Here is a 19,337-nt window from a genome sequence, read left to right on the forward strand (position 1 = left end):
AATTAAGTCACCTCTCAACCTTCTTCTCTCTAATGAAAACAGCCTCAAGTCCCTCAGCCTTTCCTCGTAAGACCTTCCCTCCATACCAGGCAATGTCCTAGTAAATCTCCTCTGCACCCTTTCCAAAGCTTCCACATCCTTCTTATAATGCGGTGACCAGAACTGTACACAATACTCCAAGTGCAGCCGCACCAGAGTTTTGTACAGCTTCACCATAACCTCTTGGTTCCAGAACTCGATCCCTCTATTAATAAAAGCTAAAACACTGTATGCCTTCTTAACAGCCCTGTCAACCTGGGTGGCAACTTTCAAGGATCTGTGTACATGGAGATAGAATGGGAGATACAGAGAGGGAGTCAGAGAGAGAGAGAAAGAGAGAGAGAGGCAAAGAGAAGTTAAATATAAAAACAAGTTCAATCAATTCCCTGAATGGGTTTATGCTGGATTTTTTCTTTACTTAACAAAGCAGTAAAGTGCTTGAAGTTCCTGTTGCCAGTAGAGTAGAAGCGGACATCCTGTGCTCTGTGCATTGCTCTTGCTAAGCAGGCTGAACACTCAAAGAAATCCTATTCTCAGTGCAATGTTCATCACAAACCTACACAGTCCAACATCAACACCATCTGTTTCATTGATATAACTACATATCTATGAATAAGCAGTGGTATTCATCCCACTGAGCAACTAAGGTTTATTGTATATTAAATTTCAATCAATTTAATTTAGATTATTTTAATTTAAATGGAAGTACATTTGTGACTACATTTCAAGTGTGATCACTGACCATTACGATAACTATAAGTCTTTCGCCTGTTGCAGCTTCAGTAGATTTGTCTGAATTGAAACAGTGTTGTTCCCTTCTTTAAATTGCCCAATGCCAATCTGCTTTAAATGATTGGGTTCCGAATTCCCCTGGCTCTCTGTTCTCAGGTTAGACATATTTCTCTCTTGACTGTTTTCTAGCTGTGCCATCTGGTATCTGTGCGATTATAGCAATAATGCCCTTTTGAACTGAATTATTGCACTGATTAAAGATCCCCCTTTGTATCAGGAATTTGCAACCCCTAAAGGCTATACATTCTGAGACTGATCTAAGATTTGTGATCATTCCCACTAACCATTACATCATGATGCAGCCTCTACCTCAGGGTTGAAGTTGCAGATTTCTTCAGTTTGCTGAAGTGTTGACAAGAGGTTTTTCTGAGGTGCACTGTGCCCTTCAATCAGCAAGACTCATTTCCTTGAGATCTTCTGGAGTGCCAGCATGCTTACCTCTTTGGGATTGGTGAAAGTATTTTAAATCTTTAGATCTCAAACTTATCACCATTTGTATCTGCATTTTCTAAACACATAGGGGACCATGGTAATGTCAATGAACTAGTAATCCAACATGCCAATTTAATAAGGACTCTTGTGGCACAATGGTAGTCTGCCTCTTCACCAGGAGGTTCGAGTCCCACCTGTTCTGTAGTTGTTTCATTTCATATTGAACCAGGTTGATTCAAAATAGTTGATGCACTCTTTCAGGATTTACGTGATCTCCTGTGTGTGAGGGTTGGACACCTTCTAGTCTATTTTGCCAGGTAAATAAGATGTGGTCTATTGCATCATTGTGACTAATAACATTGCAGAATAGACTATATTATTACAAAAGATATTTAAGAATCGATCCTATATTATTACAAAGACTGTTAGGTGGACCTAGCCTTAGCTCTGTCTTCCATATGATCTGACTGTGCTCTCTCACCATGGTCTCATCACAGTGGGTGGTGCTCTTGCACGCAATCAAATTTTGACCCTTTCAGACTCTTCCAGGGCCACATACAGCACCAACCACCTGGGCAGAACTCTACAGAACATGCAGTAATTAACCAGCACTAACATTTCCATTCAAATTGTATCTGTTAGAATAGATGCTTTACCTGATCAAATGGCGAACAGCAGCATCAAACTGCAAGAACATGACCTCTCTTTTGAGAATGAGGAGCTTAGCAACTGAGGCAGGGTCATGTGGATTGGAAAGGTCATCAATCTGAGCCTGAATCTCCTGAAGCTCAGAACCTGTCCCAATAGGAAACAGCAAAATATATAAATAGACAATTCATGATATTTAATAATTCATAACTCTATCAGTAGGGGCTTACAATGCAAGAACAAGGAGGGCTTGTTGAATTTATATTAAACAATCATTGGTCTCAGCTGGAATACTGCATCCAGTTCTGGGCACCACTGTTTAGAAAGGAGGTGAAGGCATGGGAGATAGTGCAGAAGAGACTCACAAGAATGGTTCCATGACTGAGGAGTTTCCATGAAGAAGATTGATTGGAGAAGTTAGAACTGGAGAAAAGAAAGCTGAGAGGAGATTTGATAGTGGCATTCAAACTCATGAGGGGTGTCAATGGAGTAGAAGAAATGAAAGGATCACAGGAAGACAAAGATTTAAAGGAACCAGAAAAAGAAGCAAAAATGAATGAAACAAATATAGAAATATAGAAAACAGGAGCAGGATATGCTCCGGCATTGACCTCTGAAGTGCAATCTTTACTCTGTATCAGAGCAGTGTCTTTCTTTTTCTTAGTTTTCTCACGCTGAATGGAACTGCCAATTCCCAGAGTACTGATCCCAGCTGCCTAGAGCTTTGTGCTGGGAGCTTACACTCACTTGGGACAGCAAAATTATTCATCTTAGGGTTACCCCATCTACATGAGCCCGTCCAGGTTGGAAATGTGAAGTAGTAGGGAGCAGAGGTTTATGGTGACAGAGGAAAGCTTAAAGCAGATGTAAAGACGATGGTAGGATCCTGATTGTGGATCCTGCGTGGAATGGTGTCTCAGCAGTTAGCACTGCTGCCTCACAGTGGCAGGAACACAGGTTCAATTCCAACCTCAGGCAACGGTCTGTGTGGAGTTTGCACGTTTTCCCCAGGTCTGTGTGGGTTTCCTCCAAGTGAGCCAGTATCCCCTCACAACCCATTGACATGCAGTTTAGGTGGATTGACCATGGGCAATGCAGGGGTTTGGAATGGGTCTGGGTGGGATCTCTTTGAAGGGTTGGTGTGGATTAGATGGGCTAAATGGTCTGCTCCCACACTGTAGGGATTCCTTGATGCCAGGAGAGGTAGTAGATGCTGATACGGTAGCAATGTTTAAGAGGTATTTAGGAAGACACATGAAAAAGCAGGGAATAGAAGGATATGGACCATGCCTAAGGCAGATAGAATCAATTTAGATAAGGCATCATAGTTGGCACAGACATGGAGTGCTGAAGGGGCTGTTCCTGTGCTGGACTGATATATGTAATGCAGTAACTAATGACTGCCCCGTTAAACTACCCATTTATATGCTTTCTATTTCATATAATCAATTTTTTGGAGCAAGTAACAACTTTTGCTAGTTGTATATGGTGTCCATCAACATTGGTTATAAACCTCTGCTGGTGTGTTGAGTCACAAAGACCATGGAAATGCCAGATTTACCACCGTTTTATATCTTAAATCACAGCTAGCAGGCAGATAGGTGCTGTGTAAAGTGCTCCCAAGGGGTTAATTTTGATGTTACATTGGCTCCATTCATTCAACTGATGTCAGCCATAGCCTGTAGGTTGAGGCCTATTCCAGCTTTTGAAGGGAGTAGATGCATTTCTATCAGCTCCTACAGCCCTAGTAATTACACCTAACCAAATATAGTTCTACTTACTGCTGCCATGCAATAAGCCAATTATCCAAAATAGTGCCTCCTTTGTAGCTACTCTATAGTTATGTATCATCTACCACTATTCATTAGATAGTCCCAAGACTAAACAAAGATAATGGAGGATTGGTGACAGTTAACAACCACACACAAGCCTTACCCAGTCCCACATACTGACGGACATGGCACATAACACAATGTACCAGGATTTGTCCCCGGGAGAATACCACATTCGGAATAGTGGAACAGGCAGCAATCTTGTTCAGTCAGGAAGGGGTAAATGAGCCTGGGTCGATCCTTCTATTCGCTGAGTGAAAAGTGGGTGTTTCTGGGTAGTGCGAGGAGGGCTAGACTGATTTCAGCAGTCATCCCAATCATTATCAAAAAGCCAACATTATTTCCTGCCACCTCCGGGACACAATATCTTTCGATATCTTATATCCTAAACATTATTTTAGAATAGGCAGTTGCAAGACCTTTGCTAGGTTATTGTTCATTACGTTTTTTTAAAAAGTCTTATTTGGCCTCTATTGGCACATGTTGTACAGTGTTTGAATAGGTGTTCATGTAGCTTGTTCTCGTATTTTATCAGTGCAATTTTGTAGCAGATTGGAAAGAAATGTAAAGTGTGGCACAGTATCAGTCACCTATGACCACTTACATTTTTCACTTGCCTCAAAAATATTTGAGCAGCAGTATAAATAAACTGTCACATCTAGCTTCATTCAGATATGATTGGGTCTGAGAGAGAGCATTGGATGTTTGTTGACCTCCAAAAAATACCTATTCCATGTATAATTATATATAATGAGTAAGTCAAACACAAAAGTTCCATCAGTAAATTAGCAACGTGATCAGTTGCAACAGGGAATTGTTTAGCTGAAACTAGAACATAGTTAGCTCTGTTTCAACTTCACACCCAGTAATTCTCATTTATATTCAAGATTTTAATCATCCAGAAAGCAGAGGAGGAGAATGGTTTCTATGAAGAATTTTGAAATGGTTCTCTTTCATCTGATTACAGGTGGAAAGTTTGTTTACCTTCTTCAGGACTAAGGACCAGGAGACTTATTATCTATTGTGTGGTCCCAAGACTTTCTGCCTGGTGGATTTAAGAAGCTCCTTGTTTTAAATACAGCAGAATATACATATGAAAATTAGTTTTGCTGTACTGCACTTTTCAATAAAAAAGTCAACCTCAGCTGGTGTGACTGGATTCATATTTTGATATTGGTTGAGTTTGATTTGCATTATTCTTTAAAATCAGATCTGGCCAAACCACATGCCTCCCTGATATAAGGAATTATTTGAACAGGAAGACTGTTCTACTTGAATACCTCTGTATCATTTCTAAATGTTGTAAAAGGAGATATTTGTATACTTAGAGGTATACTTTTTGTCTCTTTTATTATGATTTAAGATTTATTCAAAGAGTCTTGAATTTGAGGCCTGTTTTTGAACAAATTATTGCACACAAACAAAAAAATGAACTACCGTCATGGAAGGAGTATTCAAGTGCTGGCGTGTTACTATCTTATGAAAGTGCTAATTTTGTCAGTAAGAACAATTCTTGGTAGTAAGAACAATTTTTGTGGTAATATGTTTTCTACAAACTTTTGAGACCTAATTTACTGACTTGTGCTGTTGAATTAAAATCACCCATTGAACCAATTATTGATGGTACCTTATTTTTGAATATCTAGGCTTCCATTTACAATGTATTTAAATACAAATTAACCTAGGCAGTTGAGAATTCCAGTCAGATATACAATGCTCATGGCACCTAAGAGTTTTGGCTGCTTATCTGGAACTGAATAAAGAAAATCTGATGTTGAGGTGGCAAAGAAGAAAGATTAATCCTGAAATATCATCCAGCTCAAAACTGAATCATCAGAGAGTTACATGTTTTAGTTATTGGAAAAAGACTGTGATTGAAACTTAACAAGGACAGCATGGAACAACATCAGATAGTTGCAGAAACAATTGATTCCTTTTTTTAAACTCCAGGTGATCAACAGAAGGCTAAATAGTGATCCCACACGTTTGAACGCCATTAGAAATGTTTTAACTAGTAGGCAGTTGTTTCAGTTAGTAACTCCCAGTATACATTATATATGTTTGTCACCTGTGAACCAACAGAGTGTTTTCACATGTACATTTTCCTGCTGCCATTTCAAGTGCTCAGGTAGTGTTCTAGTATAAAGATGAAACCCCACTGCAGTTAGATGGAGAAAACTACATTGACAATGCACTGTTAACTGTAGCTGTTCGTGATACAGTAAACTGTGAGTAACACCCATGCAACAAAGATTCATTATAGTTGCTAGAGTTTGCAGAGGATTGATAGTGGTTCATTCACGTTAAGATCTGGGTGCAGCCAGCCAACTCTGGCCTATGTCATTTGCAAGTGCTTTCTTTATCAAACAAAATCGTTCAGTTCCGTTAAATCTCCAGTGTCAACATATACTTACATAAGTCTTGTATAATCTGTTAGTTTCAGTAAAAGAAGAACTTCTTGACTGGCTTTTGGAGGAACTAAAATAACACATTTAGACACAAATTTTAATAAATAATTAATTAATAATAAATTTGAATTGCCTGAGAATGGGCTGAGTACAGATACAACTAGCTATGCAAATATCGAGAAGCTATCACAAAATAAATTTTGATCTTTTGGTTTTGCATCATTCTGGAAGTGCTGGACATTATTCATCACAAAAAGTATGCCATATAGATTTTGCTTAACATTATAATCTGAAAAGGATAAATCTTGCCATGTAATGAGAATGGCTATGGATGAAGAGGACCTCAAACTTCCTGAGACAGGAAGACACCATGGTGAGAGACTAGCTTATAGTTTAGTATTAGTTGTTTGCTTAAATTACTCTCTCCCTTTTCCATGGCCATGCTCAAGTCACCTGAAAGATATAATAAATGATTTGAATGCAATAAAACCTACTTTAATTTGGGGAAACAATTGTGCTTAAATACTAGAATAGGTTTATTTCCACACTAGTAAACTTAAAAGTTACAAGTAAGTTTCAAAAGATGTGTTTGTATCAAAGAATAAAAGTATCCAGTTTCTCAATTAACTAACAATAATAATAAACTAGTAATCACTTCAGTGTTTTAAATAATATTGGATCTAATTTTAACTTATTCAAGAGCCATTCTCTTATGCAAAGTGAAAATTAGACCTTATGTTTTTGCAGATTATAAATGTGACAACTTCTGTTTTAAACTGCTCCATAAGTGTGATTGAATTGCTGATTGTGATCTTCATGTGTCCCCATTGGTTGTACTGCCACTAGAATAAGGATTGCTATTGAGATAGGTTTGGTAAAACCATGGGCGGCACGGTGGCTCAACGGTTAGCACTGCAGCCTCACAGTGCCAGGGACCCGGGTTCGATTTGAGCCTTGGGTGACTGTGCGGAGTTTACACATTCTCCCCGTGTCTGTGTGGGTTTCCTCCGGGTGCTCCGGTCTCCTCCCACAGTCCAAAGATGTGCAGGTTAGGTGGATCGGCCGTGCTAAATTGCCTGTAGTGTTCAGGGGTTTGTGGCTTATAGGGGGATGGGTCTGGGTGAGATGCTTCAAGGGGCGGTGTGGATTTGTTGGGCCAAAGGGCCTGTTTCCACACTGTAGGGAATCTAATCTAAAAGTCATATATTAGAGAGATAGAATTTAAGAGTACCAATGCATTACCATTCTGGTGCTGTTAGGCCAGAGGACAGCCTTATAACTGCTGCTAGAATTTCTGTTTAGAGATTATTCAATACCATCTTAGCTATTCTCAATAACCAGAGGATCTTTTCTTAAATATTAAAACCTGTTCTTTGAATTTTGAAAGGTGTCCATCTAACTGATGCCAATAGTTAAAGATAATGCAGTTAACGTCCCTAAACTCTGAAAGATCTGATCAGGACAGTGGAATGCAAGTATTGCCCAATGTTTGAAACCTCTTGCATATATTTTGACAGAACAAATCCCGAGTATCTCCCACAGCCATAATTGGAACAAGTTTCATTGCAGCTCCAACGTTGTAGAAACATGCGTCAGTGTAGTCTGCAATTCCTCGGTAACGTTGTTTGAACACTCAGTGAGCTCAGATTGCAAACTGTCAACAAGATCATTTATACTGTGCTCCATAATAAATTCCAGTCAAGCAAAAGATCAGTGTATTATGCATGTCAGTGTGTAATTCCTGCATGGTATGCTCCACTGCATGTTTGTAGGTCCATTTTGCCTATTTCTAACATCTGAGGCAACCAAGCAGTTTTATCTGGTAGATAGTTGCACTATACAATGACTCATGGTATAAAATATCTATATTATCACATGAACCAATAGGGTGCTTTACATCTCTATCCTGATGCAATTCAATATTCACCTTCACCTTCAGCCATGGGTAATTGTGTTGCATAGCTGGTGATAATGTGTCTGTTGTAATTATACAGTCTCCCAGTGCTGCTGCTAGTATTGGGTTCATCATTGTGGTAGTTCTTTCTGTTATGAATTTTGTGGCAGAACCTGTGCAGCCAAGCCAAGTCGTATGATAGTCTTGGTTTATATATAAATGAAGTTCCACCTTGTTGATCTGTTTTTATTTAGATTTTTTTTATATTTTGGGAAACTTTTAGCAGTTTCAATGTAGTAAAGTAATTATTTTAGTGGTATTCACTAGAATCAATGAGTCAGCTACAGTAACATAAGCTCTTGAGTTTCCAGGCAAAGAAAGTCGAATTCAAGCTCCTGAGCTCCCGTTAGTTACTGGGTTTTTCCTGAAGTGCCACGTAGCCTTGTCTTTCTATTCTTGGTTTATTACTCTAGCATCATTAACTCGTAGAAACATCAATTTTGTTTTTATTCCTGGCAATAGCACTCAACCACCACTATTTCTTCCCGTGCTTGCCTACATACCTCTAAGTGTGTAGACGTGTCAAACATAGAGACTCTTCTTCGCAAGGCCTCATTTGTAAACATTTCTACTTCTGCCTTTGTGGAGTGCGTCTTTCCCATTGCTTTTCTACCATTTTCTGCAGTGCCCTAATGCTGCTATTGCCAAGCAGTAACCTTTAGACCTTAATTAAAGTGGATTTTCGCAACAACTCAATGGATTATTAAATGTTTCACTGGTGGAGAGTGCAGAAAACAGTGCTCAGCAGAAGATAGGCCCACAGCAGTGACATAAACATCCAATCAACAGATCTCACAGCAGTTCAAAAAATTATAGCTGAAATTATTGTTGCTCAAAATGGGGAATATTGTTTTATAAGTTCTGGAAACAAATTGTTTATTATCTGAAACATTGTACAGCATTATTTCACTTGAAAATCAGACATAACAGTGGAAAATCCCAAAATGGAATATGACTAAATGGACTAGTTTTTATATACCAAGGACAGGAAGGAAATGTAGAAACGTAGAAAACAGGAACAGGAGTAGGCCATTCAACTCTGCGCCACCATTCAATATGATTAGGACTGATCATCTAACTTCATACCTGTTCCCACTTTCTCCCCATATGCCCTTAGATCCCCTAGACCGTTGAACTATATCTAACTCCTTCTTGAGAATATTCAGTGTTTTGGCCTCAACCACTTTCTAAAGCATGGAATTCCACAGTCGCCACTTTCAGGGTTAAAAAGAAATTGTCTTTATGACTAAATGGTCTAACATGTATTCTTAAACAATGACCTCTTGTTCTGAAACAAAAACAGAAATTGCTGGAGAAACTCTGCAAGTCTAGCAGCATTTGTGGAGAGAAAATTGAGTCAAAGTTTCAGGTCCAGTGACACTTCTTCAGAACTGCTTCTGCAGAACTTTCTGCTCTGTTTACCCTGCCTAGTCCTGAGATCCCCTCTCATTCTTCTAAACTCCAGTGAATATAGTCCTGATCAATCCAGTCTCTGTTCATATGCCAGTCCTGCCATCCCTGAAATTCAACTCAAAACTCAACTTCTAAGATAAAGGTGAAGAGTTGGGGTAAGCAAAAAGTCAAACAAATTAAAACATTCTCTTATCATTTAACTTGCAGTACATATTATGCATCCATTTATTCAGACTTAGAAATCCTTGTACTGTTTTGACATCTTTTAGAAATAAATTGAAGATTAATGCAAGTGTGAACAATGCCTATTCAGGCAACATTTATTTCATTTACAATAATGTCCCTGTCAAGTTCTAAAATCTGCAGTACATTTCCTGCTGGTTTATTATTATTAATCCTTGATTACCTTATCTTTCTTCCTTTTTTTTAATCTGTGCCTGCACATTATCTCCTTACCTAGATTGTTCAATCATATTTTGTTACAATCAGAGTAAGCAGCCCTTTATCACAGGTCAGTGTTTAAGAGCAAGAAGACAAAGGAGATTCCAAGCACTATCTTCTCATTGTAAATTAATCCTATTAGTGTAACAGTTTCCAGAAAATGGTATTGTGACCTCAAAAGGCTAAAATATTCAAAAGAGACACCTAGGGGAGTCTTTTGGAGGAAACCATTTACTAAACTTTGTGTATAGAAATTTCTGAGGGCAAATCACTTGTCAAAAAAAAATCTTTTTATGCTCAACATGAATTGTGGTTAGTTGAAACTATCTGCATGGAGTCAGTGTGCTCTTCAAGTGATCTTGTAGCTGCATGGCTAATATAGAAAAGTGAAAATGAGCCATATCTCATAAATGGAGCACCTTATTGCACAGCTCTGGAAGTATTTTATCTTTGTAAGAAAAAATGCAATTTAATTCTCATTAGCAGTCCAACCAAAGCCATTAAAATGAGTATCCTTGTTTGGAGATAACAGCACCATGGACCTGTGCAATGAATCTGGCTGAGCACCTCTCATTGATAGAGAAGTGAAGTTTAGATGCTGAGTTGCATTTGTAAATAATTCTAGAATATGGTATCTATACCAAGGTTAATTCTTTCATCTTTACAGCTTCTCAGAGTTACATTTTCCTTTCATATCTTTAGAAAGTCTGGATGTGAACATGAATCCCACCTACCTGTTATATAACAATAATGTGATTTTTCTTGAGGATAAGTTGATTTCCTGCTGACAATTTATATGCAGGAAATATTTAGCAGTGAACATATTCTGAAGATTAGGTAACCGCAAAGGAAAATAAAATAATTGCAGAAATTCAAAGATGGGACTTCTTAAAATTTGATTTTGGATGTGTACATTACTGGCAAAAATGTACACATTTTTTGTCCGTTCCCATTTGCCCTTGAGAAAGGGCATTTCTAATTTATTTCAGTTTAAATCTGTAAAAGGGAAGGGAGACTGCACTGTTTATATTTTATTTTTTTCATTTCCCACAAGATAACAGAAAATTGCACAACTACATGTTGTCTCTGGTATGAAGCAAAATGACTTTCGCTTCTATAAGGGTAAAAAGTACAGATCACGAGATGTCCTTTTACATTCCTGATGCAAATATTTGCAGAGATCAAAATAACAATGCAAAAGCCAGGTAAAGGTTAAAACAAGAACAAAATGTTTTAAAAACTGTAATCGTTGGTATATGAAATGCTGGGGGACATGAGTTGCCACACAGCAGCCTCTGTAGAGTTACAAAACACATGATTTAATAAAAAAGAACAGTTTTAAAATATAACAAGAAGCTGCTGTTGGAACAGAGCTGTCATCCCCCTACAGTACTTTGCTAACACAATGAAAAGTTAAGTAACACTTTTTCCAATGACTGTGTCATGCAGCTTTCAGATCAGGTTCATAAGTTCAAAATGTGACGGGACCTTCAAGTACCGGTGATAAAATGTAGGGTAAGTAAACCTGTTGGGGGAACAAAAAAGTCTGTTCAATATGAGATATTCCAAATGAAATTATCTGTAGGCTCTGGAACAACGAAAAAAAAATCCTGTAATTTCAGTATTCCAAAGCGTGGCTGAATTAATTTTGATGGGTTGAAATTAGGCGAGGTGTGTTGGAGGGTGGTGGGTGGTGGTGAGCGCGGTGGGGGAACTGATGTGTCATTTAGCAGGAGTAAGATGTTTGTTAGGGACAGTGCACTGATGATAGCATTAATATTTTAACCATTTTATGCTTTAAAATGTGAACATTGAAAGGAAAGAAAGTAACAATGGTTTATGCAATTTGCGTTTTTTTTCCCCTCACTGGGTTGTGGGAGGAGTTCAAGCTGCTCCATACCCCATTTATCTTCTTACTTTGTCCTCATGCCAAATCTCCTATTACTTTCAGTCCTGTTAAACTTTCACTCTTTCTGAAAAGGCAGGGCAACAAGTCCCACTGATCTCCATGGCACCACAGACTCTGGAAAGGCTTTTTGACAAACTTGGCCACTTTGGAAGGTAAATGTTTTACCCTTGAATTTATTGGCATATGTTCATTTTATTTTCAGAGAAACTTAACAGCAATCACAGTAGCATTTAAAGACTACAGCAGCTTTGTCTGAAAACGGTCGTCAGTTTAAATAGACAAAATCATATTCTTATGAAAAGAATATAAGTGTAAAACCTATAGTTTAAAACTGTGTATTGGTAGAGTCAGTTTTAATTCACCTCCCACCCCAGCTTTTATTCCTATTTAGTGCTTATTGAATTGTGTCATAACATTATTCTGTACAACTCTGTAATCATTTGTTAATTATCAAAACTGGCTTTGTATTTTCCAGATTCCAAGCTGCTGTGTATTTTGTGGTCAATTTCCAAACTATAGCATGTGGGATCCACTATTTGGCCTCAGTGTTCCTTGCTGTAACACCACAGTTCATATGCAAGTTGCCTGGAAATGTGACCACAATCCTTGTCTCAAATACTACAGCCGGCCCTGGAGATTTGTGGAACTTGTGGACTCCAGATTCACGCAGTGTTATTGCTCAGATGGAAACTGGAGAGATCTGGGAAGCTGAGAAGTGTAGTCGTTTCAGAAGAATTGGAAGCTTTGAGTTAGTGAATTATTTTAAAGGCAACAGGACACGTTATCCCTGTTCTGATGGTTATAACTATGATCAAAGCCACGTTGAAAACAGCATTGTGACTGAGTGGGACCTAGTCTGTGATAGGGAATGGTTAGCAAAACTCACCCAGCCCATTTTTATGTTTGGAGTCCTGCTGGGGGCTGTGGTGTTTGGGGATATCGCTGACAGGTAATTCTTCCTATTTTTGCCAACTATCTATTTGTAATTCCATTTGTGACAACTGTATTTGTAATTTAGTTTCTTCTTATTCCCCTTTCAAATTTTCCCAAGCATCACACTCACACCACAGCTGGGTTGGCAGCTTAGAAACCTGCTTTCAGACTCTACCAATACTCTTCTCTGACTGACTATCAACATGTGCCACTAGCTTTCCCTCCCAGCTGTTATTAGATAATTAGATCATCTTCAATTTTGCACCACACAGCATTTTTCAGTACAGTGCTCACTATTGTGAGAGATCATAGGTACAGAGCCACTGTATTGCACAGCATACTGATGATCCTCTTCATGTGGAATATTTGGAGATTTGACATTTCTAAAGTTTCTGAACATTTAGCTCATCATAATGTTAGTATTCCATTGTCAACCTGAATTAAATCCCTCTATTTGCTGTGAAAGCATCCCAAGTCAGAGGTTGCCATGTTTAGATACCATACCTCCACAAAATACCAACTGTAAAGGAAAACAGAACTTACTTTAATGGGCACATTGGGTTGTTTCTGAAGAACATGTTAAAGTACCCAATAAGCATTAAATTACTCAGAAGTGCTTTATTATGAATAGAAAATAAATGTGCTGAGTATAAAGTCTCAAAGATGGCAGAGGTAGAGATGACCAGTCAGTCTATTTTTTGTTGTGTGCGTGCACAAATGTTGTATGGAATTGAAAATGCAATGTACTTTTATTCAAAATAGTGCAGCAAGACCCCAACTGACAACAGCTGCATATTTATATAGGGTTGGTTGAGTTGACTTTGTATCTGATATGGATATATATATATATAGATATAGATATAGATAGACAGAGGATCTCAGCACATGTTCGAATGAATCAACCAGATTGCATTAGTTATCTTTCACCACACATGATTCCTAAGGCTGTATAGCACATTGGAGATCTGATTACAACAAACACTCTTAACACGGTGTAACTGGAGAATTTGTTGCTGTGAGCTGATTGCAAACTGGATTGATAATGCTGGACCTGATTCAATTCTGGATGTATCGTACTGGTATTTATGTTTAGTCAAATATGTGCTAGGTTTACATTATTTTGAGCAAAAGACTGCAAAGGAGGAAAATTCAGAATGCTTGGATTGATTTTGCATAACCTATTAGTGGTCAGACTGGAAGGCCTAGGCACAGATCAAATTGTAAAACAAAGGTGATGTTTTTGATCTTGAGAATTAGAATTGGAAGGAGGCATATTGTCACATGTCCTCACATGAGTGCAGTGCAAAATTTGCAAAGTCACCACTTAAGTGTCATCTTGGGTAGACAGGTTTCCTCCCCTCCAGACCCCACCTGGACCTCGCTTTCGGACTGCACTGGGGCCTCCCCTCCAGACCATGCCGGGACCTCCTGTCCAGACCGCACGGGGGCCTCACCTCCAGTCTGCATCAAACGCAACCTTACGCTGCACAGAGGGCCCAGCCCTGCTCCAGCACCAAGCTCTGCCACAGCCGTCGACTCATTGACTCCCTGAGTCCAGGCTCTGGGCCTACGGAGGTCTCAATCTGGGTATTGCAACTGCTGTTGCTGATGGCCCCCTGACGCCACTCCAGCTTCCCCATGCATCAGATTATGAAAGAAATGGAAAGAGAAAGAAAAGGATAGTAAAGGAGAGAGAGAGAAGGATATGGGCAGCCTACAGCATATAAATTCGGGAGCTTTCACACTCCCTACCATGTTGGCGCCACCATCTTGGAAAGGTAAATAGCAGAAAATCTTGAATTTTTGTGGCTTTACCATTACTGAGGTATGAGGCCGCAATGAATAAAGCAGATCCTCATATTGACAGGAATGAAGTGCAGGGGTTTCTCAAGAGATGAAACCTAACTTCACGAAACATTTTTATTGGTATCCCCATTTCTCTTTAACATCTAGTCATTTCAGCTGCTGACCTAAGTCTGCAGCTCTGTGACATTCAATTTGTGGATATTTGTTCTGATTTAAACATTGGTACAAGGATTTTCATTTCCAAGTCAGGACTACTTCTGGCTCCTCGAAGCAGACTTTTAAAAATGGCTGCCCGGACATCAGGTTTTCAGTCTGTGAGGCCTGGTCATAAACAGCAGTAGTGAGAATGTTTTGGGGTTCAGCACTATGAATAGAAATAAAAAGAAAATCCATTCCTGCAGGCTTCTCAGCCCCTCTGACACATTGCCCAGGTCCCATCCGTGCTAAATCATGCCCTGCACTCAAACTCCTTAATCTTTCCATACCACCTTTATATCTCTTGTTTCCATCTTCCATAATTCTCCATACCCTCCATGTCAACCTACATTCCTGTACCCACCTCAATGACCCTTTATTAATCATGTCAGTTTAGTGCCAACTCATGCCAAATCATGCTCCCCACCCTATGCTGTTAGACTCAACATCCAAACTCATCCATTATCCACCATAAGCAGACCTCAGGAGTCCTGCAGATATGAAATCTCTATTGGAAAAAAAAGTCACATTTGTGTTTCTTCAACCATATAAAGCCTTATCACCACAAATATTTGCAACAAAACTTCATTCAAGTGCCTTTTCCTATGAAAACAAGCTTTGGGATTCATAGTCCCATTCCAACGAATCTATAACCACTTACAGCAGTCAAAACTCTGAAATGGTGACGAAGCTTCCGGCCTGGGTCTTACTGCTGACTTTAAATTTCTTCTCCTTCACAAGTTTCAAGAATATTGTAACAGGGAACAGCTGACAGCAGTAGCTGCTCAGGAATGCACCGTTTTTGGAACGGCTGCTGAGTACCTTATCCAGATTGAAATTGAAGTGAGATTCAGCCAAAACGTAAACCTGAGGGAGAATATCAGTCATGCATACTAATTCCCAACTGTTTTATACATAAACAGGGATGTCCATTTCTAGTCTTGCACTCAATTTTATGTAATATGCTTTGAATAATAAAAAGACCTTGCATTTACATTTACCTATATCTAATGATACCAATTAATACTACTAATCTATCCTCATTGTGCCCACATCCAATTGTGCTTCTGATATATTGCTGTTTTCATTGTATTTTCAGTAGTTTGATCTTGTTGACTTTGCAGAAATAGCTCTGATTTAAACTGCTTTGAGCACTAATTTTGAATTTATGGATCTGTTCATAAGGAGTGCTTGTCTAATATTCCCTGTGTGTTAAATAATGTCTTTACACATCTGCACAGTTTTGGGTTCACTCTTACAATATATTGAGATTTCAAATGCTTGTATTTGGCATTCTTAATCTGTTTCTTAACCTCCCTAGGTTGGGACGACGCTATATACTGTGGTTCACAAGCACAGCTCAGTTTGTTTTTGGAGTTGCTGTTGCATTCACCAATGATTATTACAGCTTCATTGTTGTCCGTTTCCTTCTAGCTCTGGTATGTATTGAACTGCATATATTTTGGTTTCCTTTTACTAGATATTAGGTCATCAGCTATTTTAGGTAAAGATTTGATTCGGACAGTGTTAAATGTTTCAGTTGTAGATCCCATCATTGAGTTGGAGAAGCAATGGGAAACCCATATTACTTCTCTGGGGAAGGGTCTGAGTTCTGAGGAAGGATCACTGGACCCGAGATCTTAAGTGTTTTTTTCTTCACAGGTGCTGCCAGACCTGCTGAGCTTTTCCAGCAACTTTGTTTTTGTTCCTGATTTACAGCAATCATAGTTCTTTTGGGTTTTACTTCTCTGGGACTTGCCAGTCTGAATTAGATATTTTCTCAGACATTTACTTGGCAAGCACCAAACCCTATCCATGATTTTGCACAGCAGCAAAGTATGGTGGCTCAGTAGTCAGCATTGCTGCCTCATTCTGCGCCAGGGGCACAGGTTCAATTCCACCCTCGGGCCACTGTCTGTGTGGACTTTGCACATTCTCCCCGTATCTGCGTGGGTTTTCTCCCGGGTGTTCCGGTTTCACCCCACAGTCCAAATCCAGATTTGCAGGCCTACATGGATTGGCCATGCTAAATTACCCATAGTGTTTAGGATGTGTAGATAAGATCGGTTATAGGGGAGCGGGTTATGGGTGGGATGCTCTGAGCATCAGCGTGGATTTATTGGGCCGAAGGGCCTGTTTCCACATTGTAGGGAATCTGTGATCTGTTGAAATGCTGAAAATCTGAAATAAAAACAATGTTTTGGAGAAACTCAGCAGGACAGGCAGCATCTGTTGAGAGAGAGTGAGTTAATGTTTCATATCCAAAATAGCTCTTCTTCAGACCTTACAACACTAGCTGTGGAAATCCTACACTCCTGGAGCTTTGTGCTGCAGGGAGTTCGCCAAGGCTTGTCTTTGAATCGCTGGATTCATGGAATAGAGGGAGCAGGGATGTTCAGGGGCAGGGTGTGACATTCAGCAGTTTCTCTTCCTCCACCCTTGCCCATTGCTTTATCCCCAGACTGCACATAGTGTCTAGCATGAAGTGACCCCTTCAACCCTGATAGGGTTCGTTGGCCAGTCTTTGGGATTGTGAATGAAGGAGATTTGGAGTCCACTGAAGCTGAAGATCAAGCACTGCCACAGAAAACATTGAAATTTTCAGTAGGATGAGGTTGGCACATAAGGTGTAAGGGACATGGAATATTACAGAGTTTGAACTGTGTAATTGGATGGGAAAATGAAATTTAAATCTTTTGATTTGAATGTAATGCCAAAGTTGTGTGCAGTGTGACTGAACACCAGCAAGCAACTAAAACAGCAAAACTGTTAATGGCAAGGATGCAGAGTGTTTTTGTAGGGCCCGAAAACCATTCCCTTGATCTTCATGAAGTTCAATTTAGTTTTAGCTTCAGATTTTATGACAATCTACAGTTTTGTATCCTTTACCTTTTTTTGTAGGTAGTAACCAAATTTTATGATACGGCTACATAAGTGCTGGAAACCTCTGAGAATTTATCCAAGTGAAGTTCTTCAATTTGATTTGTTCCCTAGGCTGTCCTGAATTATCTTCTTTCAGACAAGGATGCATAATGCCCGTAGTCTGTTGAAGTAGCTGAACACAACAGAAATTTTTTTTGATTAACGTTATTCTCCACTGTTCAGTGTGTGTTCACACAAAACTGAGAGATGTCACATGCTTGTGATTTCTCTATTGTAACTTTTAAAATTCAGGTTAATTGACACTTTTTTAGGGTCATGATGTATGTAGTTTTCTTCTGCAATTTATGAATGAATTGTTTTAAAGTGTTTTCATATGTGGACATTGTAAATGTCGGCTAAAACAAAAGCATGATACTGTGGATGCTAGAAAAACTCAGCAGATCTGGCAACATCCATAGAGAGAGAATCTGAGTTAACATTTATGGACTGCTGCCTCTTTCCAGTGGGGGGGAAAAAAAAGTTGCATTGATCTTCACCTGGAAGTGCTGAGTGGTTGACCTCTTCTTGAGATCCCAACATCATGCATGGCGGTCTTCAACTAATTCAATTTACTCCATATCCAATAAAGAAATGACTGAAGGCACGGATACTGCAAAGGCTATGGTCCCTGACAGCATGCTGGCAATAGTACTGAAAACTTGTGTTCCAGAACTAGCCACAACCCCAGTCAAGCTGTTCCAACACAGTTACAACATTGGCATCAACCCAACAGCATAGAAGATTGCCTAGGAATGTCCACAAAAAGGAGGACACGCACAACCTGTTCAGTTACCATCCTATCAGTCTAATCTTGATCATGACCAAAGTGATGGGAGGTGTTACCAATTGTGCAGTCAAGCTGCACTTGCTTAGCAATAACCCATTGACTGATGTTCAGCTTAAGTTCTGCCAGAGCCAATCAGCACCTGACCTTATTACAGCTATGGTTAAAAATGTGTATAGTAGTGCAGAACTTTGAAAGAGAATTGAGGGTCACTGCCCTTGACATAAAGGCAGCATTTGAACTAGTTGTAGCATGAAGGTTGGATTGTCAAATGTGAAGAAAAATATTCCCTTATGAAGTTTTGGTGACGTTGCTGAGAAATCCATGGGACCAGTTTCAGTTGCAATTTCTGTTGCTGTGCAAGACATTGAAAAGTAACTGTCTGTTGCCCATATTTGCCTCATGATAAAATTGGAATGTTAGAATATGAAATATACCTACCTTAGCACAGTCTAAACCTTTTTATTGTCAATACATTTTGCATGTTCATTTCAGTTTTTATTTGTGATAAAGTAGTTATTCATTGCTGACTAAGAAACCTTGGTTAACTTGTTTCTAACATTAAATCAGATACAGTCTAAAATCTAGATAATTGGCAAAATCATTGCGTTGGTTAAATTTAAAGTTTGTTATGATTAGTGGAGGAGTGAAACTAGAAAGAAATCAGTGTACTCCTCCAGCTGCGGTTGCAACAGCTAAGGGGAAAATAACGTTCATTCCACACAACTGCCAACCAGTGACTATCTCAAATAAGAGAGTATCTATCATCTCCCTTTGTTCTTCATTCACTGCCCCCACTGTCAACGTTCTGGGGTTATCATTGCCCAGA

The 19,337-nt window shown here is 39.1% G+C and overlaps 1 protein-coding gene across 2 annotated transcripts in view; it reads left to right on the top strand.

Annotated features, from left to right (window-relative positions):
* The window catches only part of slc22a16 (solute carrier family 22 member 16), a 109,674-nt gene that overhangs the window by 53,489 nt on the left and 36,848 nt on the right, over positions 1–19,337 (top strand). The window contains exons 1-4 of one of the 2 annotated variants that reach the window (XM_048531617.2): positions 8,382–11,474; positions 11,941–12,020; positions 12,344–12,817; positions 16,124–16,241. In XM_048531617.2, coding sequence (XP_048387574.1) covers positions 11,968–12,020; positions 12,344–12,817; positions 16,124–16,241 — 645 coding nt within the window. In that variant the 5' untranslated portion in view covers positions 8,382–11,474; positions 11,941–11,967. Of the gene's footprint in view, positions 1–8,381; positions 11,475–11,940; positions 12,021–12,343; positions 12,818–16,123; positions 16,242–19,337 lie in introns of those variants that run through there. The other variant, XM_048531616.2, reaches the window with a different exon arrangement.

This window comes from Stegostoma tigrinum, chromosome 4 (assembly GCF_030684315.1).
Source record: "Stegostoma tigrinum isolate sSteTig4 chromosome 4, sSteTig4.hap1, whole genome shotgun sequence".
Lineage (NCBI taxonomy): Eukaryota > Metazoa > Chordata > Chondrichthyes > Orectolobiformes > Stegostomatidae > Stegostoma > Stegostoma tigrinum.